Source organism: Struthio camelus, chromosome W (assembly GCF_040807025.1).
Source record: "Struthio camelus isolate bStrCam1 chromosome W, bStrCam1.hap1, whole genome shotgun sequence".
Classification (NCBI taxonomy): domain Eukaryota; kingdom Metazoa; phylum Chordata; class Aves; order Struthioniformes; family Struthionidae; genus Struthio; species Struthio camelus.
In genome coordinates this window covers 24,591,188-24,618,250 of record NC_090981.1, presented here as the reverse complement: position 1 = coordinate 24,618,250, position 27,063 = coordinate 24,591,188, and the positions used below count along the sequence as shown (strand labels likewise).

Here is a 27,063-nt window from a genome sequence, read left to right as displayed (position 1 = left end):
ACTGCAGGCAGAAAGCAGAGCTCGCTCAGCTTGGGACAGCAGACTGTCTAAAATAAAGTGTCCCACATCTCCCAAGCTGGTCATGTAATCCTTTTTGAGGACTCCACATTAGTCCTGAGCTAAGCAACTGAGGCACTCCTATATCAAGGAAGATTATACCACAATATCAGTGTGAATCTCCACTGCCAGAGCCAAGCAGCAAACGTACCTTTGACCTTAACGTTCAATAATGACAGGCCATTTGAAAAGCTAAGGAATTTACAGCCCTTTCTGGTCCCTGAAAGAGAAGACAACAGCTCCGCATGCAGCAGTTTACACACTAAAAACCTTTCAGCTTGAGGTATGTCTGCACCTGAATCTCACTGCAGGTTTGTTATGTTCATGTTAAAAGGCCCACACCAACAATCTTCCAAACCATAGGCGACAAGAGTCTGCCACGGTACACGCACTATAGGACTATTCTGAAGTGGTTGCCCTTTTGCCTTGTGCTCTTTGGCCATGAATCACATTGTTATTTTGAATTAAGTGCTCTGAACTTCCGGCTGCTGTCTCATGAGTTTTTGCTCCTCTGGTGTGTTTTGTTTTGCTTCTTTCTGCTATACAGGGGGCTTCTGACCAGCCTGGGGTGAAATTCTGGGGCTTGGGATTGAAAGGGAAGGTTTCTCCTTCCTTGTTATCTCATTTTTGTCACATCCATCAACGCCACAATCAACAGCTCACAAGAAAGTGCTTGTGGTTCTCATTACAACATGCCATATATGTAAAGAGATGTATATTCAGCTCATATGATGAAGTCAGCCAGGGCAAGATGGATACTGGAGGAGATAGGAGAAAGATGGTTCTCTTGTGCTCTTTTCTTGGAGCAGTTTTATTTCAGAGTTAGCTTTACTACCACTGATATTCCTCCAGGTGTGGGTGGCTGTCAGAGACGGGTAAAAAGGAGGATGTCACAGCCCACTTTGGCACTGGTTTTACAGCTTCAGCAATGGCATACCTGTATGACAGCTCTGTTTGGGATGACCACGAGCCCTGCATGACAGCCCACTCCACCATCAGCCCTGCAGAAAAGAGTATTTCTGCAGAGTACTGCAAGACTTGACAGAGCCTCGTGGCTGCTTCAGTAACATTAACACGGGCTGTCTACAGATCCAGAATAGTTAGGACTATTCAGGACTACTCTCTGCAAGAGATATCTATTCCTTTAGCCGTTCTGGGGGATCCAGTTTACCTTCCCTTGGATGGCAGAAAGTTTGTGCCAGGCGTTATCTCGAGTAGCAGCAGAATGACAGTGGAATGTGCCTTTGGAAGGCTGCAGACAGATGGAAACACTTTACGTTGCAGCTGGTGGCCGAGGAACTTTCACCCCTCTTAGTAACTGTCCGCTGTGTTTTACAAAACCTTTGCAAGGTAGGCTGTATGTCAGAAATAGCTGACAACTCCTCACCTGTTCCACATAAATAGCCAATATGTATTTGCTTTTCATGATTTTTCTGCCTTTGTTTCATCTCTGAGGTTGGTTCTCTGCTATGGAACCTGCCTGAAACGGCATTCAAAATTTTGGTTGGCATCAAATTACCAACCTCAAAACACATCATTTAATATTGAAATTAAATAGTAGAACGACTCAATTTGCTTTCTATCACTTCGTCTTGAAGCAGGTCTCCAAACAAGCAAGTATCCCAGGCCAGATTATCAGATGATCTAAACTGGTATGTGGAAGGGTACAGCAGTGGAAAATCTGGCCCTGTATTGAAATCCTGAAGTGTTGTAGGACACAGTGCTCTGTCTTGGCACATTGACATGGAAATTCAACTGTAAAGAAAATTTGTATTTCCTGACCTGTGAAATATGTTGATTCTTCAAGGACAGTAGTCACAGCTCTAGATTTGCTGCTTGATTTCCTTCTCTAACTCAGTTTTTGCTTCTGAAATAAAGCTGAGTAGTGAAGCCTGATGCTATTTTCTTTCTACTCTCCTAGGAGCCTAAGATATTTTCTTGTTTTCATTATGGAGTGAACTCACTCAAGCACACACCCTTTATCCCAGTCTAGTATCTTGCCCAGGGGTCTTCCCCCACCATACACGTGTACACCATGCTTAAAATTGTTGGCCATCATTGCATGAGGAAGTCTACTTGAAGATGTTTGAAAACAGTTACAAGTGGCAATATAGAAAGGGCTAATAAAATTAATTCAGTACTGAGGAGAGGGGGAGGGCTTCCATTTCACAGTATTCAGAGGGAAATGGATCTGTATAGACGTACTTCCATCTCACAGGACTCAAATGTTATTGACAATTTCAATGCCAGAGCAACAGAAATGGCAAGAAATACCTATGTTATAGGTGGCAGAAAACTATGCCAATATTCAGTGTGACCTACCTCAGTGTTAAATTGTACATTTGAACAAACCGTGGGAAATCGTGGGGAAAAAAAAATCCTTATGCATATCCAAGCACGCATACCTCTGATAAGAACTGTGACCTGCATTTATTCTCATAGCAGCATTCAAAAGTCTACATCCCAACTCAAGCAATATTAAAGAGAGTTGGTGTAAATAGTTCATGAATTTTACCTAAACAGCTTCCTTCCATAGGGAAGGATGTTGATGGGAACTATCACCAGCTGAAAAAATTGCCATGAAACAGGTGTGCCCTTCTGACGGCTGGAAAGCCTTTACAAGCAGAATAAACGTGACATGTCCAAACTGTATTTCAAAGCTCACAGTAGCTGCATGCAGACCTAAACCTCTCCCTGCAACAAAACCGATCCCCAGTTGTTCTTTTAGGCATGACAGTGGGATGTTACGTTTTTCCATCCCCATCCGTGGCGCTCTGGGGAGGAAGAAGGAAGACAACGAGCTGGCATCTCTTAGTGAGCAATCAGCGCACAGACAGGGAGCTGCCTACTTTCACATCTCTTCCAACTGCAGCTGAGGTTCCACCACAGATCCTTAGGGCAGACCACCCATCTTCTGTCCCTTCTCTCTGACACTCCTGGTAATAAATCCTACCCTGGGTTCAGACTTAGTTTGTGATTCCCTGGAATCCCCGGATCTGCCTCTGTGATGCAGCTGCCTGTTCACACCCTCACTTTGTGTCGGCGAATTTGATTTTACATCCTCGGTGTCTCTAGCCTTCCTGAGTAATCCAGGGATCCTCAGCACACTGAGGATGTGCTCTGGCAAAGACAAATGTAGTAAAATAAAAAGGTGAATTTCAAATCCACTGTCATTTTGTTCAATTTCGTTCACAAAGGGCAGCTGTGACTCGAGTTCGGACCTCTTTGACGCCAGAGGTATCTACCTCTAGGCTTTTTGCCTTTCTCCACTTAAACCTCTCCATCCAAGAACAGTAAACATCCCCATGCGTGATCTGTAAGGCACCAACACACTAAAGAAAGTACAGAGTGAAGGCTCTGACTGTGCCATATAGAAACATATCTTTCTGTATGATTTCCTCTTAGACTGTCCCATATGACACTGGTAAAGTATCACATGCCCCGGGGAACAAGTTCATTTAAGAAATATGGGTCAATTATGTAGACTACTATTAATATTTAATATATTGAGTATGTTATGATATATTTATAAGGACTCAGTCAAAGTCTGTAATGATGCATACCATGAATACGTAATGTAGTGGCCATTTTATGCTACAAATACAGTTAATCCAATTTGACAATATAAAGAGAGTTTCAGGAATCTGGAGTTTAAAAAATATTAATTGAGTAAAACATGGCAGACTGATTCGATTAATTTACTGATTCTATTAATTTACTTGAAAGAATTTGTGTAACAAAGAAATAGGAGACGTGGAAATTAGGGAAGATGAATGCTACTGAGATCTGCATGCAACTGCAGTGATATATATTTTAGTGATTTATGTGTTCAAGTTACAGAAGAGGCAGGTCTGTAACAGCGAAGGCTCTGAAGAAGAATGGATAGGCCTGAAAGCTTTTCAGACTCAGCTGGCCTTTAAAGAGTATTACATCTTTCTACAAAGTTTGTTTAATTTAGGTGTTCAAGGTTTAAGTGCAGCAGCTGGGCTCCTACACTTGTCTTTAAGCTTAACTACACCAGGATTAGGTTTGAGTTAACTTTCGTTTTTCAAAATGGTATGCGCTGTATTTATTCAACTACATTCTTGGTATGTATTTACCAGGCAGTTAATAGAGTCTTTAATCCCCATTGAAAGTGGATTAAGTTCACTGTGGATTGAATTTGCATGGCACAATGTCTGTGTAGACCCCATTGTACTTGCCATTGTACATTGTCAGACAACTACCATCCTTCCCTCCTGTGCACCACACCAAAATTAGCATTTCTGTTTACCTGTGGTCTTCCACCAGTCTGCAGCTCCCCAGACCAGATCCTACAACCCAACTTTAACACCATCATCCAGCTGGGATCAGTACTTACACAAATGTCATCCTGCTGGAGAAGCATCCCATAGCAGCGTACCACAGTCAACAGAGCAGCAGTACAGCATGTCTGGGCAGGCAACCCGAGGGGACTCTTGCATCTCTTTTCCCCCCTCTGAGGACTGACAAAGGTGCTGGTGACCCCCGCAGAGATCCACTGGGATAAACAAAAGTTGGCAACAGGTATATAAAGGGATGTGTAGGACTGAACAAAAGGCAAAAAACATCACTCATGGAAAGTTATCTAAAGTCACAACAAAGCACATTGCTCCTAGTAGGATTAACAAAAAGCCAAGGGCAAAATACAGCCTACTAGCTGTTTGCACTGTGAGGAGCCCAGGGGGACAATTCCCCAGTTCCAGGTGTGGGATGGATGCTGAGGCTGGCCAGGGGTCAGAGGAGGGAGAGAGATCTGTTTGGGGCCAAGCCACCCAAAGGGGTGGTTCCACCTGGTTCCCCCATGTGTGTCGCAACGCAGTGCAAGTGGAGTGCCACAACGCGCACAGCCAGCCATCGGCCGTACTGCAAGAGAGCAGTCCCACGAATGCTTGGCAACTGTTGGGGACGTCGTCCCTGCCCTGCATGCACCACAGCACAGAGCGAGGTTGGACACACCGTGCCGCAGGGACCTGGTCGCTGTAGAAGGGTAGTTATCGAACGAGTGAAAGGCAGAAGCACAGCCCCTGATGATACGACTCTTGGCCCTAACACTGGCAGACAAGCACTTAAACACCATTCCCTAGTTTCCAGGCTTCGCTAATCAGAAATCTGCCTGGTTTTCAGTGTAACTTTCTTTTTATTCCTTTGACTTCTACATGTCTCTTGACAGCTTCAGCAGTTCTCCCTGGCGTGCTTTCAAGGGCCTCCTTGACGCACCAGCCTAACTGAGTGGAACATATTTCTCTCCAATACAGCTATAACTCACGAACTTCACGGAGTCACGCTTGCTTTGCCCGGCTGTGAAGGAGAGTAAAGTCAAATGCATGTTGCTCTGCCAAGGTTGGCTCCTTCCAGAGTCCTCCCAAAACTACCTGCCAACCAAGGATTTCCAACTGGTTAAAGTCAAGACAAACCCTTCTTTCACTAGCTAGAAATATGGCATTATTTATTACCTTTTTTCTTTTTTCTCTGCCATCCTACCTTTTACCTACTCTTTTCAGGTAGAGCTGGGGTGAGTGAAATAAATTATGTTTGCAAAAAGGACATTTTGGTCTGGTTTGCTTTTATTTATGTTTTACATGATTAAACTGTCATCAAGAATAATCAGCTCCTGAGTGACATCAGTAAATTGGCAAAAACGTCTAGCCTAGAGCTGTTTCAGCCTCTTAGTGGGCTCTTTGCACCCCTGAAGTGTCTGAATCTTCCTTCCCCAGTGCTTGTAGCGTAAGACCTTTACCAGTGACTGACGTCAGAACATTTATTTTTGAAAGGAACTAAAATCACCCTTCCTTTACCTTCCTGTTTGCTCCAAATCTGGCTGGCCTCGAAAAGCAGCACAAAGCTCAGCTTGTTCTGACGGCAAAGCTAGCCCATGGGTAGCTGGAGGAGGCTGGCTAAACGGAAGACGACGAGAGGGACACCCAGTCCAGACTGGCTATCAGATCAACAGCTGCTGCAGAATTTAGTTTCCTTTTTTAGAAGGGAGATCATGGGAACTGTTGCTCTTCATAGCTTGCAGAGTCTTCAGCTCAAAAAACAGCCCTCCCTGGAGACCATACACTACATGCATCTCAAATGTCAGTCTGTGTACTTGTTTGGGTTTCTGCCACAGTCAAAAGCAGACTGCTTCCCTTTGCCTTGTGTAGGAAACCCTGAAACCTCCCTGCGCTGGGGTTTCTTGACTATGACTCGAAGTCATGGGAGGTAAGAAAGCCTGCAATAGTCCAGAAGGCTTACAGCTAGGTTATTAGAGGTACAGAACTAGGGTCACCCAGGAACAGGAGGAGAAATGACTAAGAGCCCAGCTCCCAAGATGCGCAGGCCCCTGCAAGGCACGCAGCAGGTCTGATGCCTGTGTGGATGCCGGGCTCCTGGGCCACCGAGCACCAGAGCGTAATCGGCAGAGGCTACTGCGATGGGTGGAGGCAGCTTTCCCACTGCTAGCTGCTGTTCCCCTTCATCCCAGAAGCCTGAATACCCCCTCACTGGGGAAGGGTGTCCATCTTGGGCAAACAGGATGCAACACGCGCCACTGCGGTTCCTTCCGAATTAGGGTTAATAATATCTATGAGACGCCTGGGGCAGCAGAGGGGAGGGGGACACCACGCGGCCTATGGCTAGAGAAGCTCACCTGATTAGTAAGGTGTCCACCTTTTCTTCAGATATCTACCATCACAGTATTCGCTCTTAACCAGTAACTCCTGTTTCTGCAGAAGGAAGGTGTTTGAGGCTGGAATTTATTTGCACTGAAAGCAAATGTTAAGGCACAGAGCCATCAGGAAACTTTGGTAACTGTAGCAGTTTCATGGGCTGCTGAGGAACTTATCTATAGCAACTGGGAAGCAACAGAGGGCACACATTCTTTCTGGCCATATACAGAGAGTTATATATAGTGTTATATACATATATATATATAGAAAAGCCCTGTGGCTGCATCGGAAAGCCTCATCCAGACACAGCCCCAGCAGAATCCTGTCCTTGGCCTCACCAGAGCGCTGCATATTTGAGAGGCTATTTCAGAAGGATGCTGGGCAGCCCGCACAGCCTGGGGACAGCTGATCTGTACAATATGAACATACAGACCGGAGTGCAAATACGCCCCATCCTTCTAAGACTTCTGACTTGTTCTCAAGTGTCTTTGTACTATTTATAGACGCAACACCCAGTTCTCATCTATGTACCTTGCAGTTCAGGATGATGTTAAATAGTCTAACCAGTTAAAAACAGTCCTCAGTGGAAAGAATTTACAGGCCGAGGCAAACAAAAACTGATGTTGAGGTAGGATAAAAGAACTGTAGAAAACAGGCCAGCAGGGTCCTTAAGAGATCAGTGAGCCCCCACCCCGAGGCAGGAAAAGCTGTCCCTACGTCATTCCCGACTGGTTAGTCTAACCTGATCTGAAAGAACGCCACCGCTGAAAGCTCCACAGCCTCCTCGGGCAGCAGGTTTATATAGATGCCTTTCAGTGCAATGCTTCTCCACAATGAGTCTGAAATTCAAGGGGATTTTAATGGTATTATAAGCAATACAAAGGCTAGGTCCAAGCTTAAAATGTAATTTCAGCAAATGGGCCTATTTTTGTAAGACATGGTTATAATTTAAAGAAAGTTGCTAAATGAAGGCTCCTTAGACAGTATAACATCAAATAAATATAGCACTGTGCTTAGAAAAACCTTTAAATTATCTAAAAGTAGCATGCAATTTCCATAGGATTCCAGCATATTTAGCTTTCTAGACAGTATAAGTACCACTCTTTTAGGACTGGTGAAGAAAAACAAAAAGCTGTGCATTGGCTTCTCTTCTGTAATTTTCATGTCAAATTGTCTTTTAGCGGATTCTCCATAAAATGACAAGGTGGAATCCTTTCTCCCCTAGGGTGAGGCAGAGCCTCTGTAGCACACGTGCTGTAGCAAACGGGACATGGGGAGGGAGATCTGGATGAAAGCTGTGATGGCTCTTGCAAAAACGGCTTCCTTAACGCCTCCTGGCTATCTCACAGGAGTGCTTCAGCTCAGGACTGCTAGAACGCAATGTGTTTTTAACCAGTGTACAGGGAAGCCTCAGGTCCTTGTGCAAGAGCCTGCTTATCATCACTTTCACAGGTTACTGTGGAGGCCATCTTCACCCACATACACAACTAAAACTGTCACAACACAGGCTTCCATATGCACATTTTCCTCCTTTTACTTGTAAATTTAACATAAACAACCCTATCTGGCAAGTTGAAAGCTCTCCTCTCACCACAGACGTTTTCCCTCCCCGGGCACATTTTGCAATTCTCAGAAAGAGAAGTTGCAAATTGTTGTCTCCACACAGATTTTCTTTTCCTTGATGAGCTTCCCCTTTTCATTCGAGACAGAACTTGTTCATTCCTCAAGATCCTGTTCAATCTCCAGTGGTAATGACCACTCACTTTTGATCAGCCTTGCCTGCAGGTAGAGAGTCTGTACTTACAGATGTATATTTTAAAGGATGCTCTTGCACTGTGGTGATCAAACAAGGCATTTCACCAGCGTCTCAAAAGCAAAGCAGTAGTATGAGATTTTGCGACCTTTGGTGGGTACAGCTTGGAGGTTTTCAGGTTCTGTGCCCTGAGAATATGCTCTGTGGGTAGCTCTTCACCCAGAACATGAGATTGGCTTGCAAAAGCACAAGAGTGTTGCCTGCTTCCCAAAGCAACAGTTCCTTGAATTTTATTAAATTGGGAAGTTAATCAAGCAAATAAAGACCAGGCAGATCACAGCTTTAAAATGGTGGGCTGAAAGTATAATTCTAGGATATAGTGTAACCACTCGATCAAGTGATTTAATAATTATGTAGTACAGAGAGAATTACACCCTCCTCTCAGTCATCCAATGCTTGTCTAAAGTCAGGAGAACTGATTAGGTGGCACCTACTTGCAAAAGCAAAGCAAGAAATTTTCAGAACCACCACAGTAGGTTACCTAGCAGCAACCTAAATAGACCAAGATTCTCATTCAAGTGATGAATTTCAGAGTTACTTCATATTTTAATTGCAGCAATAAGATCTGCTTACCTGGGGGTCTCCCCTCTTTCTCTTGTCCCAACAGCACGTCTTCTGCCTCAGGAAGGGCACCAACAGCAGTTCCTCCAAAATGTGAGAAGATGAGCTCTCCGCAAAAGCACTTGACTTTGGAAATCCTTGCTTCTTCCCCTCCACACAAGGTAATCCCAAGAAGAACGGCTAAGGACTCGCTGCAAAGACAAAATGTATTTTTCCGGGAACACTATTGTTTCTAAAGGATGTTTCATTTTTGATACTAGCTGGCATTAAGAACAACTTATTTGACAAAGCTGCTTCTGCTCCTCTTAGGTTGTCTTTTAATTTGTTACAGGGAATTAGCACTTGGAGCAAGACGGACCTTTATTATGTGTTTCAATATACATAATATTTAGATGTTTCTCCAACATCAAATTTACTTGTTAGTCTGGTCTATTACAGCTGATGATTGTCCCATTTAGAACAAAATTTCGCAAGATGAAGAGTCCATATACAAATACGAACATATTTAGCAACAGCCTTCCAAAATGGTGTTATCACATCTGGCAGTAGCTATGAACAAATCCAGAGAGTAAAGCTGCTGTGAAAGCCTTAATGATGATATTTGAAACCTCAATCCTCACATCCTATTGAAAGGATGCATTTAACTTCCTTAGTCTAAAGAGGCTGGTTCAAAGCTGCTTTTCTGGAATAGGAAGCAGAATGAGAGCCATGGTTTGTGAGCCTTTCACATAAGATGAGGGCACCCAGCTGGCATACGTTTGTCAGCCAAAGCCAACATCAGCAAGGTTGAAGTGCTGCTGGGGATTAAATAAGGTGTTAATTTTATAAATGCAATCGTAACAAGCAGGAAGAATTAGAGAGCAGGGCTGTTGTCTGGCACTGCTGCTGAAATATCAAAAGGCTGTGGTCGTGGCTGTTCTGCATGCTGCAAGCCCTCATTGCCAAGACATTTTACGTCCTCAAGCACACGGTAAAGCTATTTCGTTTGTTAATTCCTTATTGAGGGCTCAACCTCTATCAAAAGCTCTGGTTAACACAAAATTATTACAGGTGGACAGTAATCTCATGGTTTGCTTTTCGTAGCTATGTTTAAACTTTATAGATTTTAGCTGGATTTGAACATCCTAGTTTTTAAAAGTATTTTAGCTTCGGGACTCCATTTCTCTTTCTATCTGTGAAATTTTTATCTATCAATTTATGATTTATCATTTTTCTAGTCAGAAGACATGACGACCACAAAAATAGGAGGGGCAATGCAGTCCAGCGTTAACCACACAGTAAGTCAGAATCTAAACGGCTGCTGCACAGGAACAGTCAATGGTAATATTTGTTAGCTCATGCGTGCAGAGTTGGTTATTAGCACAAAGACGGATACCGGTCAACTTAAAAAAGATTAAAGATTTCAGATCAATCAAATCAATTAGATTCGCAATGAGGGGTGAAGGCATAAGCATTTTGCTAACTTCAGAAAAAGCTTTAGGAGTTAATGGGAAACAAATATGCCTCCTACAACCTTTAGAAAAGGGTAAGTGCGCTATCAACATTCAGTCCCCAGAAGATGCTGTCAAGTTATTAGCTGAAAAGAAAAAGTTGGAGAACAAATACGGGGTCAAGGGATCTGAAACAGAAGATCTGTCTTAACAAGCCAAGGTAGTTTATAGAAAACAAAGCAAAAATATTAGCTGCTTTTCTAAGCAAAACACTGTTTCATTACTTGCCGCAAGAAATGAACTGATTTTTTGCAGAATGTGATTTTTTACTATTGCCCTATTGCTTCTGCTCCTTTATCCTGGTATCACTTACAGATGAGATCCTGCTCACAGATGGGGAAACACAGGAGCTATAGTTTTGGATTATGCAACTAACTAGGCATTTTTCTCAAGATAATCAAATACATCATTCCTCAGGAAGGCAGGTAAGAAAGTACCTGTTATTTTGGCTATTTCCCAGCAGAGACTTTGAACAGCTTGCTTTGAGCAGAATGTAGCTCTTCTGAAATGCATGGCTACTACATGCTAAAAGCCTAGTAAGGCAGTTCTCCAGCAAGGTAGAGAGGCCTTGGGTAGGGAAAGATAGCTCCCACTTGCATCTCATCTTCACTGTAACTCCACCATGTTCCAAAACTATATCCGCTCTACCATGGGTCAACTTGTGCCCACCATCCTATGTCAAGGACAACCATACACTGTGCTATTTTGTGCCACTTCTACCCTAAGCTGTTTTTTTGATCGATTCTCAACTAGGTAGACCTTGTTTCCATTGCCTGCGAGTCTCATATTCAAGGAAACTACCTCTGCTGTTGCTGACAGATGTTCTGTTGAGCCTCTCCAGGTGTGGACCCCCAAAAGAACTGCTGCACTGCATAGATGTTCAGGGTACAACCCCCAGCCTGACAGGCTCTCTCTTTCAGGGAATTCTACCACCCCTTTTTATTTGCAGCTGAATTTCAGGTCATTTCCTCAGGATGGCGGGAAGAAAAACAATTCCAAAACTTGATCTTTTTCACTTCATTTTCTCATGCTTCTTGAGCCAGGAACTCCCCCTTTGCTCTTGTCACCTCAGCTATACACATGCTCTAGAAAACTCAAATCCTTTCCCGTACTTTTCCTGAACTTCCCGGTACTGGGGGAACTCTTCCTCCATATTCCCTTCCCTATTTTTCTCATCTTCACCTTTCATAACTCCCAGTCCTAATATTATTTTCTTACTCTGCACCAGTCCTACCTCAAAAGCATCTCACTTCCTCTCCCCAATACTAGCCTTAAAGACCTCTTGCTTCCACCACTTCAGACTTCCTACTCTTACAGTACTTTCAGCTGCATAGCCTCTCTTCCTGCAAGGAAAGAGTCTGGGATTTGGGACATCTCTAGCTTAGAGCAAGCGTCTTTCTTCCAAGTGCTGCTCCGTGTTCCTTCCCTGCTCTTCTGAGCAGCGCACTTGGTGATGTTTCAATGCTATGGAAATTCTTCTGCTTTTAGGAAAAAAACACTTTCTGGGATTGTTCTGGTAGCCTGAAGCTGCACGTTGAATCTCTCTAACATTATGTGGTAGGGGGATGACAACTTCACCCTTTTTACTTCCACTGTATTGCAAGATCAGAACCACAGTCATTCCTTCAGCTCTTCTTGCTGAGTGAAAGTGTCTGTCTGTAGCGTCTCCTGCGGGCTCTGCCGAGGCAAGTGGTACGCGTGATCTGGCTTGAGAGAACATTGGTGATTGCTATTCCGAAGTCCATTAGAAAAAAGAACGTACCTTAATGAAGTGCAGGTAGAAAGATATCCTGCTACCTACTCTATGCCTTAGATGGACAAACTAATCTGCCACAAAAACAACAGCTGCAAAATTAATTGTTTTGATTCCGAGCAGCATTTCGGGCATCCAGAGTAGGACCCGACTAAATAAGCCGAGAACGTTCACTGTATCTCTCTGACAGGAAACCACTGCCACTTATTTTAAAGGCCCAATGTTCTGTTCGTTATACAGAATGATTAAGAAACTTAAAATTATTTCATACTAAAAGGGAAAAATATCAAAAAAAATCGAAGCGCAGTGGCACATTGTTAATGTACTGCAAAGGCTTGACTTCAGAAACAGGTTCTAATGCTACTCTTTCACAGGACTGTGCTGAATATCTCAACATCAATAGCCTGCACTCTCATTAATAAACCATGAAAAGAATATTTCTGATCAAAACACTGGCTAATGATCCACTGCACTGGTATAGAGGCTAATAAGCAGAATTAGGAAATCCATTTAGTAAGGCCACACAACTTTAACAGTACAGTATATTGAATAAAATAATTTTATTTTTTCTTAAACAAAGTTTGTGGAATCTGGAAGTAGACAACAAAAGGTAATTTTTAACTGAGACTTAATATGGGAGATTCTCTACCCAAAAATGTGTCAAACATCAAGGTCATAAAGAACTCCAAGGTCCTGTGCTATACTGCATGTTACGTAAACAGTTTTTGAAAATACTTTCCCATTATATATTTTGACACTGTATGCAGAAATTTAAAAAAATAAAATAAAAATGATGTTTAATTGCCTCAAGGGATTTCTCAGAAGTAAAGCCATTTGAAGAGCCATTTACAGTCTGTGGTGACAAACTTCTGCACAACCCAAATATTTCCTTTTTCCCCAAGGCAAAATACCTGGCTGAAGGCAATTGCCTATCAAAGTGATGCCAGCAACACAGATCTGATTGTATGACTCCAGCACTTAAAAGAGCACATTGGTTATACATGGCTTTTAACCTTGGGCTACAATTATGCTACCAGAACTAAATTCAAGTCTAAATCAGTCATGTAGAGATGTGTGTGTCATCTGGACACTGTTTAGAGTCCTTGTTTTCCAGATCTGATGAAGGTGGTGAAGGCGCTCAGAGGTTCTTGTGCTTACATTCAGGGCAGGATGAACTTTGCAAATACCAGTTTCTCCCATTAACGACAAGCCACAGATCCCAAAGTAGGCGTGTAAAGCGTCTGAAAGCAAGAGAGAAAAGGAAAAATAAAAATTATGTTTCTGTCAGGCTGTAACAGCCAACTGCTCCTGGATTCCAAGACCCCTAAACAATTACAGTCAAGGAAAACAAAAAGGTGCTATGTTTTAAACATAGGATTTGAAGCAAGAAAATAACTTCTGCCCAAACCTTCCAGCATGAAACGATAGTCTGCAATCTGTAAGACAGAGCTTGTTTTATTTTATAAAAATTCTTGCCTACTACATAACTTCATCTGAGCGCTCAGGCCACATAGCAAAAGACTTTGAGGAGCTGGAAATATACTTCCTTCAACAGAAGTAACTTGTTTTTTCAAATATGAAGGAATTTTTTTTGCAGATGAAAGGTCAGGTGGATAGCTGACTATTGGAACACCAACCTTAGCACTGGTAGCTGCCAAACGGGAAAGGTTAGAAGTATGAAAGAAATCATTACGTTCCCTAACCTCCCTTTTTCCAGAGAGAAAAACCCTAGGGATACGAGTTCGTGAGGTGACTCGATCAGCTGTAACAGACCACTGCCACCAAAAAGAGATGCTCTTCTTCCCCCATCCCACACTGCTCCTGCTGCCGACCTTATACCAGCACTAGAGCTCGCTGAACACACTCCGTAACCTAAAGCAGTTCAAAAAACATGGAAGAAAACTAACCCAAGCAGGAAAAGTTTGACAGTTTTCCAACTTTTTAGTGAATTAAATTGGTTTGCAGATGGGTTCTAAATATCCTAAAGCAGGTGCAAAAAAGGGGAAGGACCACGCAGCTGCACTAAAGGAAGCTGGGAGGAAGAGGAATGAGCCTGGCCCCTCTGCACAACTGCAAGCCACTAGATTGGGTTATCCGCCCATGAAATCAGTGTCTAAAGATGGAAAGAGGATGTGACCTTATTGCGTCCCTTACAAATTCTGAACGCTTGATAACCTTTGGATGGTATCACTAATTTTGCATCTGACTAAAATGGTATTACAAGAAGGTATCTGGCTAGAGTCTCTAGCCAAATATCCTCCCTGAAAGAAGGCTTTTGCTTATCAGCATTAACTAGCAGATAAAAGGACGCTCACGAGTACAGGTAGGAACTGCATCTAATCAGGGAAGGAGAGCTCAACTTCAGAAAATACAGTGTATTAACCCCTATGGAAAGCTGCACTGATATTCACAAAAATCCACATAGAAACCTAATTGCCATGAAGTTCTACAGCTGTGTAAATCCACACCAACTTAATACGCAGCCGAGTTCTAGCCAAACACACCAATGCAGCCTGTGTACTCTGCTATTTCAAGATATAAAAGACACAAGGCTTTTCAGGGCTGAAAAACACACTTTCCAATGTTTTGTTTCATGAGCAACACATAAATATAGAAGACAGTATGAACCTTGCAACTACTCAGCAGCTGTCTTAAAAGCATGCACAAAAATGCGAGGTGCATACATCTGCTAGAGCACATCTCCATTTAGAGTGTTTTAGTAACTGCACACACTCATTTTCATCCTCTCACTCTCTTGTTTTATCAGGTTAAATCTTTTAATCTTTCTTTTGCATCATTTTCAATTTACACACACTCCCAGTTCTCTTATACTGCATATTATTTTAAAGGTATCAAGTGAAATACATCAGAGTCGTAGCATGATCTGCTGAGCACACAGCAGTACATTTAGTAGTTTAAAACAAGTTTATCTAAATCTTACTGTGATTTATGTTCAGGTTTAGGGAAAAAAATGAATGACTTCGGTATATGTTCTAACAAAAAAATCCCAGATCTGCAGCATACTTGGGGTTTTAATATTTGTAATAAGTAGCTTCAACATACGATGGCAGATCTAACAGCTTAACACGACAGGTCTGGAAATTACAAATGTTGCTTTTTATCTGCCTCATACTGATATTGTTAAATGCGTGCATCAGTCACTCGTAAGTGAAGAATAAAACAAAAAGTAGGTTTTTTGCTCTGCTTTGGAATAGGAATTTCCCTAATGAGTCTGTGTCCATGCCCCCTTTATAAAACAGCAGTAAGACTACTGCCATAATATTGAGAAGATTTGTCAGATTTAAAGAATGCGTGATATAAAAAGCCCAAAAGATGATGCAAGAAAACACTACTGTGAGGGTGCCTGAACATTGGCACAGGCTGCCCAGAGAGGCTGCGGAGTTTCCATCCTCGGAGGTACTCAAAACCCGACTGGACGTGGTTCTGGGTAACCTGCTCCAGCTGAGCCTGCTTGAGCAGGAGGTTTCACCAGGCGACCTCCTGAGGTCCCTGCCAACCCCAACTATTCTGTGATTCTGTGAAAAGGTAACAGAAGTGTGACTGGATTTTCCTTAGGAAACTTCTGACAGCCTTTCCCACACTTGACAACCCTATGTGGATGGTAGAGACTATTAGAAACAAAACAATAATCTCCCGATTCACTTTGTTATGCTTATGATTTCAGAGAATTAGTAGCATTTAAAAGACTCCTGACTTTTCAGATTGATTTTCAAAGGCAAGAAACAATTTGCTAAGCTCCCTGCTCAACAAGCACCTTAGTCCAAACGCTGACTATTTTAAACCATGAAAAGGTTTTAAATAATGCTATTGGCCTCCAGAACCAACAGTGTACTAACGTCTGTTAGCATGGGAACGTCAGGACTACAAAATAGCATCTCCTTGAATCATCAGTTGCGAAAGTTACCTGCAACTTTGGCAGGCTATGTACTATTTAGATTACCACAAGTAGCTTTTTGGTTTCTGCAATTTCTCCTACTTTTCTTCCTAAAAACAGTGTTTCACAGCAAAGACAGGTTGGGCTTCCACATTTAAACAGAGGTGGGTTTTTTTGCATAAAGTAGGAGCTACAGAAGCTCAAGTTCTGAATCTATTCTAGAAAGTAGCTATGAAAAATAGCATATTCTTACTTTGTAAACTTTCCCTGGCATATTCTGTCACATCCGAGTTTTGCAACAAACCCAGAAACCACTGTCCTCAGCTTTACAAGAGCTAAGCACTTCAAGGAGAATGAATCATTTCTGTCATTATTCAGCCTCAACAGAACTACTAACTCATCTGCAAGATGACCCATACCAGTCTCGTTACCTTCATATTTTTGCATATACACTGAAGTTGAGAGTACTACGTACATTTTACCACCAGCAGGCTTTTGAAAACAGTGGAGCTCCACAGACACTTCATGTTAGTAAAGCGCTATTATTGTGGGAGAGACATAACGTTCAGGAAGACAGCTTGGCTTTCACATACTAGACTAATCTTGTAGGCAGCTCAGCTGTGCATACGACATTGAAATAACAGATCCATAAAAACAATGTTTATGATGCTACATTTACAGTCTTCAGATTAGAATCGCATTCACTTTTTTACTGTTTTTCTTAAAAACGTGAACACAGACTGCTGTTACCATCTGCCTGAGGAAAGAATGCTGCAAAAAACATCACCTATCACAAAAGTACAAACTGATTTTTTTTCGTAAAAAACCTATGACACAAAGTCAACAGCACCAAAAGAAACACCAAATTAAGTTTTTCCCAGCAGATAAGCAATCTGTGAAGACACGTATTCTATGAACTGCCAGAGCTAGGAAGAATTTGGCATACCTGCAAAACTTCTGTACATTCACAGAACGACAATCTAGTAAGGCCTTAGCGCTCTAGTTCAATCTTCCTGTTCCATTTCTGTGGCCAGACAGGTTCAAAAGTATAAGCTATTTTAAGCTACTCTCAGAAGAAAGCTTAAGAGACAGTAAAAGCTTGCTTTGTAGGAAATAGCTGTGTTTAGGCAGGAACGCTCTACAAATCAAAGCAGAGTTTTGTAGCAAAGCAAATAGTCCTGCCTTGCTCAAATCTTATCCCAAACAATCACAGCTATGTTAAAGGACAGGCCAAGGAACTTTTCACCTGACTAGGGTTTTAAACACACTGCTTTCCTTCCTAACCTAAGTAAATATTTCATCAAGATAAACATAAATATTTCTTCTCAGGGATACATAGATGGGTCTACATAACGTAGAGCAAATATAGCTAGTCTTCAGAAATCCTAAGCTGATTTTCAAGTATCAGTTTTCAAGAGGGGCGGGGGTAGGGAGAAAAGCATATCACAAGCACCATATCATCAGTGTGGGTCCACTTTGATAAATGCTTTATTTTTTTCCAGAGGGAAATTCTAAGCTCAGCTTTCTTCCCAACGAAATGATGCCAGGCTGAAACATCTCTGTGCAGAATCTGAACAGTCTCCTCCTTTATTATGACTACATTTTTATCTTGTTTGGGGAGTTTACAGACTGTTTATCTTCTCTGTACAAAATGCTACTGAGCAATACTATTGGCATGAGGTTTGTTTTCACATTTTTACAACATCTCCTTTGAACTCTAGCATCTTTGCAAATTAACAGTATCCACTTCCAAAATACAACCAATAATTAATACAACTTTCAGACATAATCTGTATAATTTCTATGTGTAACTACAATCTGTAAAACATAATATGTAGCTATCTATATTTTGAGTTGGCTATTTTTAACTACATCAGTGACTTCTGAATATGCTCAAAGGATTCTTTTCTTAAGGAAATAAATGTTCTGAAATATTTGTCTCAGACCCTTTCCAAAAATACCCACTGCACAGCATGCTCTTTAACGAAAACAGCTAAACACGTACGGAAAAGCTTGTCCAGCTCCAAGCACACAGTGATACTCTTACACAGCGATACATCAGAGCAGCGGCACACTTGCTCTGATGCTGAACAAGGAAAAGCTATACCTGCTTCTTTCCCTCTAGATCATGAAAACGTCAGTCAAAATATATTTTAAGGATTTTTTTTTTTTCCATTACTTGAAGGTGACTAGGGAAAAAACCTCTTACATCTCTCAGAAGTTTGGCTGCTGGAATACATTTCTAGCTTAGAACACACCCATAATTTGAGAAGGAGATTTACCTGGATGGCTATCTGGCCATTTGGCGAATCCACCAACAAGGCGATCTTGAGTTGACAAGATGTAATTTCGGTTTTTCTCAAAATTTGTATATTGGAATATGTTCAAGAGCTAAAAAGAAAGTAAAGTGTTACAGTAATATACTAAACTTTAGTATACTTATTTTATACAAAAATATAGTGCATATTTATGTATATAAATGGTGCACTGGTAAACTTCCAGTAATCTGGTAAACTTCCCTATCCTGCATTTTTGCAAGATGAGAGACATTCATAGTGGCCTGTGCATATTCAGGTATTTGCACTAAATATGTAACTGTGCCAAGCAAAGAACAAACAAGATGGTTATCCTGCCTCGATGGCTAAGAAACCAAAACAAGTCAGTAACTATCCTATGGCTTTTCCATACGTTACCTTCAAAGTTGCTCCCACCCAGAAGGAATAGCAGGTGTCTACAGGTTTGTTGGGTCGCCCATGGTAGCCATTCTGTTGTCTCATTATACACCACCTTCTTATTCTGTTCAGTTCTTTTTCTGAAAAAACTTCTTCCAATTTACCCATCAAACACAGTGATGCAATACCACAAAACGTAGAGCCACCTATGAGGAAAGAGTTATTTAAGACAGCCAGATTTTCACTGCAGCCTGCATGATCCCAAACAGAGTTTTAACTAGGGTAATAACGATTAAAATCAATAGATTTCTAAAGGAACACAAAAATGTTCATTTCAAGTCTAAAATCCAAACAAATAAAATGCTTTTCAGCTCAGCACATATATCAAAGGAAAAAAAAAAAACCCAAAGAACCCCCTTTTTGCACAAAGAAGCCTGAATTCACTTCCGTAAAGCTGGAGGGCACCTCAGTGCTGCCTCGTTTACATTACACAGCAGTTCAGGAAAGAGTAAATGGTAATGCAACAGAAGACATTTCTTCATATGTAACTCACACAAGAGAACTAATGGGAAGCCAGCGCTCAGACTGAAGCAGAGATGCCAAAGGCGGTCTCAGACACAACCCCCAGAGAAGAAAAATATACAGAAGAGCTTTTAGTTAAAATATGATATATCTTTCCCCATAAATCACTGGAGGTCATAAAGTTAAAGGAAGGAAATTCACAAGGAAAATTCTGCCTACCCCGGCTTGGTTTTAGAGACTGTTTATTACACTAATCTGCATAGCTTTTAGTTTTCTTCCTATTACTAACTGTGCCCTGAAAATCCCTCTGGTTTCAGTTGATGGGACGCTCTCATTCCAACCAATTTTTTTCCTCCCGTATCATGAGCCAATACTTCTTTTAGGACAATTAGTACTGCTATGTAACTGGACAGATCAATTGCTGCAGCTAAACTGTTTTTATCTTAACAAGCAAATTTTGTCTTCCAGTTGGTTTAGTGACTCCTACAATGCACTAAAGCCACTGCAGAAACAAAGGCTGGGAACAGCTTACAGGAAATAGATATCAATAATTCCCTTTGACAGAAACTCAGAGCTGAAGACATTGGATCTGGACAACAGATTCCTAAAGTAAAGGTGTAACTAAGACACCTAAAGATTTGTTCCAATAACTACTTGTTGGCAGCTGCCAACACCTTCTTTAACACCCACGATAACATGTGCCTTAACAGGTTCTTAACTTGAAGCCTGACACCAAAAAATTGGTGTTCAACTCTCCCTCCTCCTTATTTGCAGCATTACAACGAACACAACCATTAATCATCTTCCTGAAATGACTCTACCGTAAAGACAACTGCTATTTGATGCTTTAGTAGGTGTCTGATGAACAGAAACCAAGTCAGAACAAAATTAAGACACGGTCAATTCTATGAAAACAAATGTGGGATTCCCACAGTTGTAACAAACACACAAATTACACTTTCTAAGGATTTTTTGTTGTTGTTGTCAAGGAAACCACAAGGTGAATTTTGGAATTGGAGGAGAAACTCATGTAGTCTGTGTATCATGGCCATCACTTTTTAAAACTCAAAGCTCATTCTATTACCTATAACTGCAAAATTACAGTCCAGGAAAGAACAAGGTGTTGATTCAAGACCTGGGGCCCAAGATCCACTGTTAGTCTAATCCGGCATTAGAAGACCCCGTGAACTCTAACGTTACTTTTCATTCTGATGAAGAAAGGCAGGAAGAATTCTGAAGCAGTGACATTTGTTATCTCTAGCATTCTAGAGTACTTAGTTAACTACATTTTTAAATATGTAAGAGAATAATTTAAGTTTTTCAACTTTGCCCATCCTGCAGGAAAAACATATATGGAATAATATAAAAGTTCAGTATTAACAATAAAGCTAGCAGACATTTGATAGATTTAGTATCGATCATACAGATGTTAATAGTCATTTCTCAGTAAGGAAAAGTCCAACTACTTCATTGCAGAGAAAAATACTTTGCTGGAAAATCAGTCTCTTGGGAATTCCCACCTTCAGGGTTTACCTCTGTTTGCAAAAATTAACTGCAGCTTCAAGATTTGAGCCCCAAATGAATGCTGTAACCTAACAGAGGAAATGTTTCTCGGTTTTACTGGTAGCTGCTGAAACTGGAAATTATCAAGTGCATTGCACAAGATCTCTTGCAGATAAATCCACAGAGCTGCAATGGTACGTGCACAGAAAGGTTGCTCTGTTAGCAAGAGACGAGGTCTACAGCCAACAGCTTTCAGAAAAACATTTATGAGGTAAGAATAATGGAGTTGATGTATTCTTAAGAGCCTATCTGGTCTGATACTAAACTTGAACTAAGGCAAGAAGATGGATCACGTTCTGAGGCATGTTTTGCATTTGCTCCTCTTCATCCTACTTCCATAAAACCAGAACAGAAGGGAAAACGTGACATACCCTGCATTTCTTACAGCAGTTCTCACTTAATTCCAGTCTTAAAATGTTCTACACCCATTTATTTTTTTTAAACGCTCTTACCATGAGATTCCAGTCCAGCTCCTTGTGCCAGGCCATTATCGTAAGACTGAAGAAAAAAACCACAAACCAGTTACTTTAGAGCTAAATCACTTCTGTAGACATTACAATTTCTCAGTTAACTAGCAAAATTGTCATCAGACGATACCACCACTTCAATCTGGTTCAATTGTGAACCTATGCCTCAAAAAGCTCTTGGCACAAAATGACCGGTGAGCGAATCAGCATTATTTCAATATAGGCAGTTTTTATGACTTTTTCTTTAACTAAATAGCACGGAGTTCATTTTATCTGTGATGTATGTTAAAAGTCTGAAATTAGGTAAACATTTCTTTGCCAAAGGGAAAGCATGCAATGCAGGTAACCATTAAAACAAAAATGGAAATGTTGGGCCTTTCTGAAAAGGGAAAATGGATATATATTTCCAAACAAAACTGCAAAATCTGTCTCTAATCCAAAAGCTGGGTAATGTACGAGACAGCAAAATGTAAGGTACTACTGTCTGCACAATGCTGAAGCACAAGAAATGCTTTAGCGTGGAGAAAGAACATTAGGCTTTTAAAAACTGAAGACCGGTAGGAGGGGAAAAAATTGCTTTGTGAAGTGAAAGAAAAAGGAGCAGCTTCACTCTCACAAAGAAAGCATCCAAAATATTTCAGTACAGGTCTGCTGTAAGCAATCTAAGAGTAGGTGATATTGTAAACGTAGGAATAACAATCTCTTCTCTACAAATTCATTAAATCATTTTGCATGATAAGAAACAAGAGAACAGAGTAAATTATTCATAAAATGGAAACTGTTTAATTCAGAAGTGTTCACAGAATGCATAATAATCAATAGAATTCATTATTACTGGACAAATACCAAACCATTTAGTAGGAACAAACATAAAACACTGAATTATTTTTAACTTCCAAAGTTAAATTACACAGATCACCTTCACCTTCTATATTCTAGTTCAATTACTGACTAGTGAATGTTCTGATTAAACAGTCCGAAAGCAATTTTCATTTTTCACCAACTATTGACTATGAATTTCTCATGTTTTTTTCAAAGAATTTAATAGTGGCTAACAGATACAGGATACCTTGACAGAGCACTGATCACTCCCATACTCCTAACTACAGCATGGCTGCCGGAGCTAGCATGCCTTTAGCAATGACATGAGGAGGATTTTGCAGATTTTTACAAAAGACGGATGTTGGGGAAAAAGAGGGAAGAGAAGCAGACAGTGGTTAAGCACATGAAAACCGTATCCCTCAGTTCTCGAGTTGTTGCTACAAGATGAAGTATCTAAAAAGACTGAATGTCTGATATACAAACTTCAAGCAGCAGCTTGATCTTTAAAAGTCTGAAAACGGTCAATTTTAAATAATCACTATGGACATCTGAATGTTCAAACGCAGAGTGCAAAGCTCCTTTAAACTCCTGGCAGTGCATTTGGAGAACACAATGCAAATGTGCTGCCACACTCCTCAGGCTCATTAATTGCTAAGCAAGGGCAAGCTGATTAGCAAAGCTATGCTAGCAAAGCTAATTAACTCTACAAACAGTAATTGTAAGAGGAAGTGGTTTGCTTTACATATAGCAAAGTAATTAGTTATGGAGAAAGGCTGTTTAAGTGTGCACCCCAGACAGTTTACTACATTAGGATTTACAATTAGCTTGAAATTTTAATAGACAATCGTTGACCTTTGGCTGACTGGTGCCTATTTATTCACAGGCAGCAGCTGCTCTTTGGGGACATGTGTGCATTAAAGAACTAGGGATATAGTTTTGGTTCTTTGTCCTTTTGAAAAGGCCCAGGAAACTCTATGCAAAAGAAGCTCTAGGTTATTGCAGCACGAAAGCTGCGTAATTAAATGCTGTCCTCAGGAAACGGGTAAAACCAGTTGGACACAATCTTCCCTTCACACTCCAAACCCTCACTCGGGAAGTTTCACAACCACCTTCATCATCCCCAGACTCACATACCTATATATGCAGAAGACATGGTACTATACTAAAAGAATCAGATGTCTTAAAAATTATTGCAATCTCTACCTAAAAACAAATCTGAGGTAAACCAAGAAACGCTGGCCAAAAAAAGGACTGGGAGTCTCTGTTTGCTGAGGTCGTTCTAAATTTCAGCATTTTAGTGTCTGTTATTTTTTAATTAGTAACATATCTGAGTTCTGAATATGCAAAACCAAATTAGACCAAGGTTTATGCCGATAAAAATTGTGTGATTGGGACCTGACAATTCTACTGACCAAAAAAAACTAACCCAAAATTATTTTGCCACCAGTATTGTTAAATTATTTGTTACTTTTTGGTCACTGGATAAGAGAAAGCCATTCATTTTGTTCTGCATGAAGATGCAATTCTTTTTAATACAGTTAATTCCATGCAACTATTTCATGTTCCAACCTTCCACTGTTCTTTATGTGCCGAACTACACCAGAATCTTCACTACTTCAGTTTCAGCAAAATTAAACCTGTCAGAATTCTGATCCAGCAGCACTAAAGAGAATAAGTAACAAAGAATAAGCTAAAAATCCAGAAGCCTATTACAGAGATCACTGTGACTAACCAGTCCTGTTACTCTCCATTCAAATTATCTGCACTTCACATGCACATTGGTTTGCATAGCTGAGAAAAGTTTGTGAACTGTGGCTTGTACGGAGTGAGTGAGAGTGAGTTTCATCTATCCGCAAATGATGACATAAGACAGTAAAACAAAACCACACCTTTATGTGACAGTAGCTTACGACTGAGCAATCTGTTTCGTTTACAATTAATGGATGCATCAAAACAAAAACATTGCAGCAAAATAGGAATAAGCATTTGCAAGGAAATCTGTAACAATATTCACTGTGTAATTACACAAGCAAAAACAAATGAAATAAGATTTTTGTAGAGTGCCAAAAGCAAGCTAAAATACACACCTTTTATATTTCAAAATAAATTTTAGTTGAGCTTAATACAAGCACTCAGGCTAACATTTGTGGATCCTCCGCTTCATTAAACAGAGCCAACACGTGCATTACATTTGTTCGGGACACACATTGCAGTACTTGGTTCATACGACAGACAACTGAATTGGAACGCAATTTGAAGGCAGTCGTAGTGGGGGAAAGAGACAAATGAGAGGAAGGAAGCACAGCCACAGTGAAACAATTTTCACATAGGGCTACCGTACACCTGAGATTTCCTTGTACACACCTTCGACTCAGTGATTTTGCCCAGGCGGTATTCAAAGATCGCCATGTGTTCGCCCAAAAGTGCCAGATGCCTTGCAACACAGGTAGCACACGGAAGCACTGCTCTTGCCAAGCAGCTGCACATCCAGAAAACCCAGAGAAAACCACTGCACATGGGCAAACCAGCTCTGCAGCGCATGCATGGTAAGCCAACACTTTCAAAAAGCATGAGCCCTACTGAGCAGCGTATAGTTGATCTACCCCCTAATTTACAGTAAACCTGGACAGAAATATAGTAACTCTTGTTACACATTAGCTCATCCTAAGGAGCCTGCTGCCTGCAGCACGTTGCCTAACAAAATTCTTTGGGCTGCCCTCTCAGCTGGGCGGAAGCAGACCTAGCCTTAATGATAAGCTAGTGCTTTCCAGACTTAAGACCACGCCTAGACCACAATTTGACTTCATTAGTTAACTAAAGCATTAATCTGGGCCTTTCCATGAGGTCTCTTCTGTTCAGGCTTCAATTGGTTCTTGTTATTATTATTTTTGATAGAGTAAAAATAATAATTTATAAACAATAATATTATTTTTGTAAATGGGGTCAGCTTTCCCAGTAGGAACACAGCCATTGGAAATTGCAGGTACTAAGGCTCCGCAAGCAGACTATAAATTCAGTTCAGGTTTGCAGTAGACAGTAGATCTCCAGTGCAATTTCAAAGCTCCAAACTTCCAAAAAATCTCTACTTGCCTGCTCTGTAAGTGTCCTCAATATGATATTTTCTAGTTTTTGTCTTAGAAAGAAACACTCGTTCCCTGCTCACTTAATCTTTTCGGCGCCACTTGCTACTTTCGAGAACTCTCATTTCCACTTCCAGAATGAAGAGTTCTGTTATATTAAACGCTCCTTTTACACAAACCCTTTCGTACGTCTGACCACCCAACTCAACTTTCTTTGCACACGTCCTGGTTTTATTGTATCCTTTGGGACCTGAACTGCACTAGGGTGTACAAAAGGCAAATTCACCATTGATGCGATGTACAGAATACCACAGCGAGGGTTTTACTCTTTGGTTTTGCTCTCTGTTCTTCTTCTTTAATAGTGTGTCTCTGTTAAGCTAGCTGATTAAGGGCTAATCTTGGTAAACAAAGGCCCAGCGAGGATCAGAGGAGCAACGCCAGAGGAAGAACCCTCCTGACCTAATCAGTGAAAAAGGAGCGCCCTGACGCGGCTGCTCCTTCAGACCATCGAAGGAGATGGGCTAAAGCATCATCCCTGGCAGGAAACCCACCAGGAGGAGTCAGCCGGAAACTCCCTCCCTGGAAACCCACGCTAGCTCACGGCGGTTATTGCCTACCGGGGTACAGGACTGCTTAGGGGATGCAGGGGAAGAGAATTTCTGGATGGTATAAAACTTCTTACGGGATGTTTTAAGCAGAATGTGAGCATGTGCAAAACTTACTATGAGATGGATAAGGAAAAGACCAAAGGCAGGAAAGGGAGGATTCAAAGCGGATTGGGGAAGAACAAGCATGGGAAAATTGAAGGAAAAGGGGTTAAAGGAGCTGGTTGAGTGTGAACAGACTCCCGGTCAATATGTTTGTCTAACAACTGACTATACTGTCATAAATAACTCAAAATTACTAGCAAACTACACTAGCTGCCCTCTCCAGTAAACTGGATAGCTGTGTCCATAAAAGGACAATCCTTCTTACCTTCCAGTAGTTCAGGTTTGGTTTTGTTTTCAAAGCTTTTGATGAGGTATCCTGTCAAACTGCTCTTAAAATCCAAGCATTTATCTGTTTTTCACTTGGGTGCACACATCTTTTTACGTCTATAGTGTAAATGCCATATATTAAGGGAAATTATATGAACTTGTTCAGTTACCACATATCATCTTCTCAACTGTGTTGTGTCTTGCAAGACAGGAGAAAGACGGAGCCACGTTTTAACTTAGTTCACCGATGTTAGCTATATTCCTAGACTACGCAAATACTGTTTAGCTAACTCTGCGTGGGTAGGGCATTCTACTGAATATAGTTTAGAACTACACAACATATAAACAGACCACATCCTACAGAAGCTTAAGACTGAGAGCGCTCGTACCAAAGGGCAGAGTAGAAACACTTGAACTAACGTTAAACAAGATAGCTCAGGCATTAAAAGCAAGCTGTGACAGTGTGCATACAATTTTGTTCATACTCTTGACTCCAATACACAGGCTAATGTCATCAATGGACAGCGTATGAATCAGAGTGACTGTAAACCTTATGAAAAAGGATATTTGAAGAAAAATATATCCCTAACAAGTCTTTCGGTGGTCTACCAGAAAGATCCTTGCCATATACATTAACAAATGCTTAAAGATCTAACTCTACCCCCCTAAAAAATAAAGAAAGAATAAAAACCAATTCAGACAAGGCCTGATTAACTTAAA

General features: G+C 41.0%; 1 protein-coding gene across 1 annotated transcript in view; it reads right to left on the bottom strand.

Moving 5' to 3' along the window:
* Positions 1-12,888: 12,888 nt before the first annotated feature.
* LOC104150986 (geranylgeranyl transferase type-1 subunit beta) overlaps positions 12,889-27,063 on the bottom strand; it is a 40,391-nt gene continuing 26,216 nt past the window's right edge. Inside the window, 5 exon segments of the mRNA XM_068926229.1 lie at positions 12,889-13,452; positions 13,455-13,586; positions 18,523-18,631; positions 18,934-19,118; positions 21,450-21,495. Of these exon segments, the coding sequence (XP_068782330.1) occupies positions 13,406-13,452; positions 13,455-13,586; positions 18,523-18,631; positions 18,934-19,118; positions 21,450-21,495 (519 nt within the window). The 3' untranslated portion in view covers positions 12,889-13,405.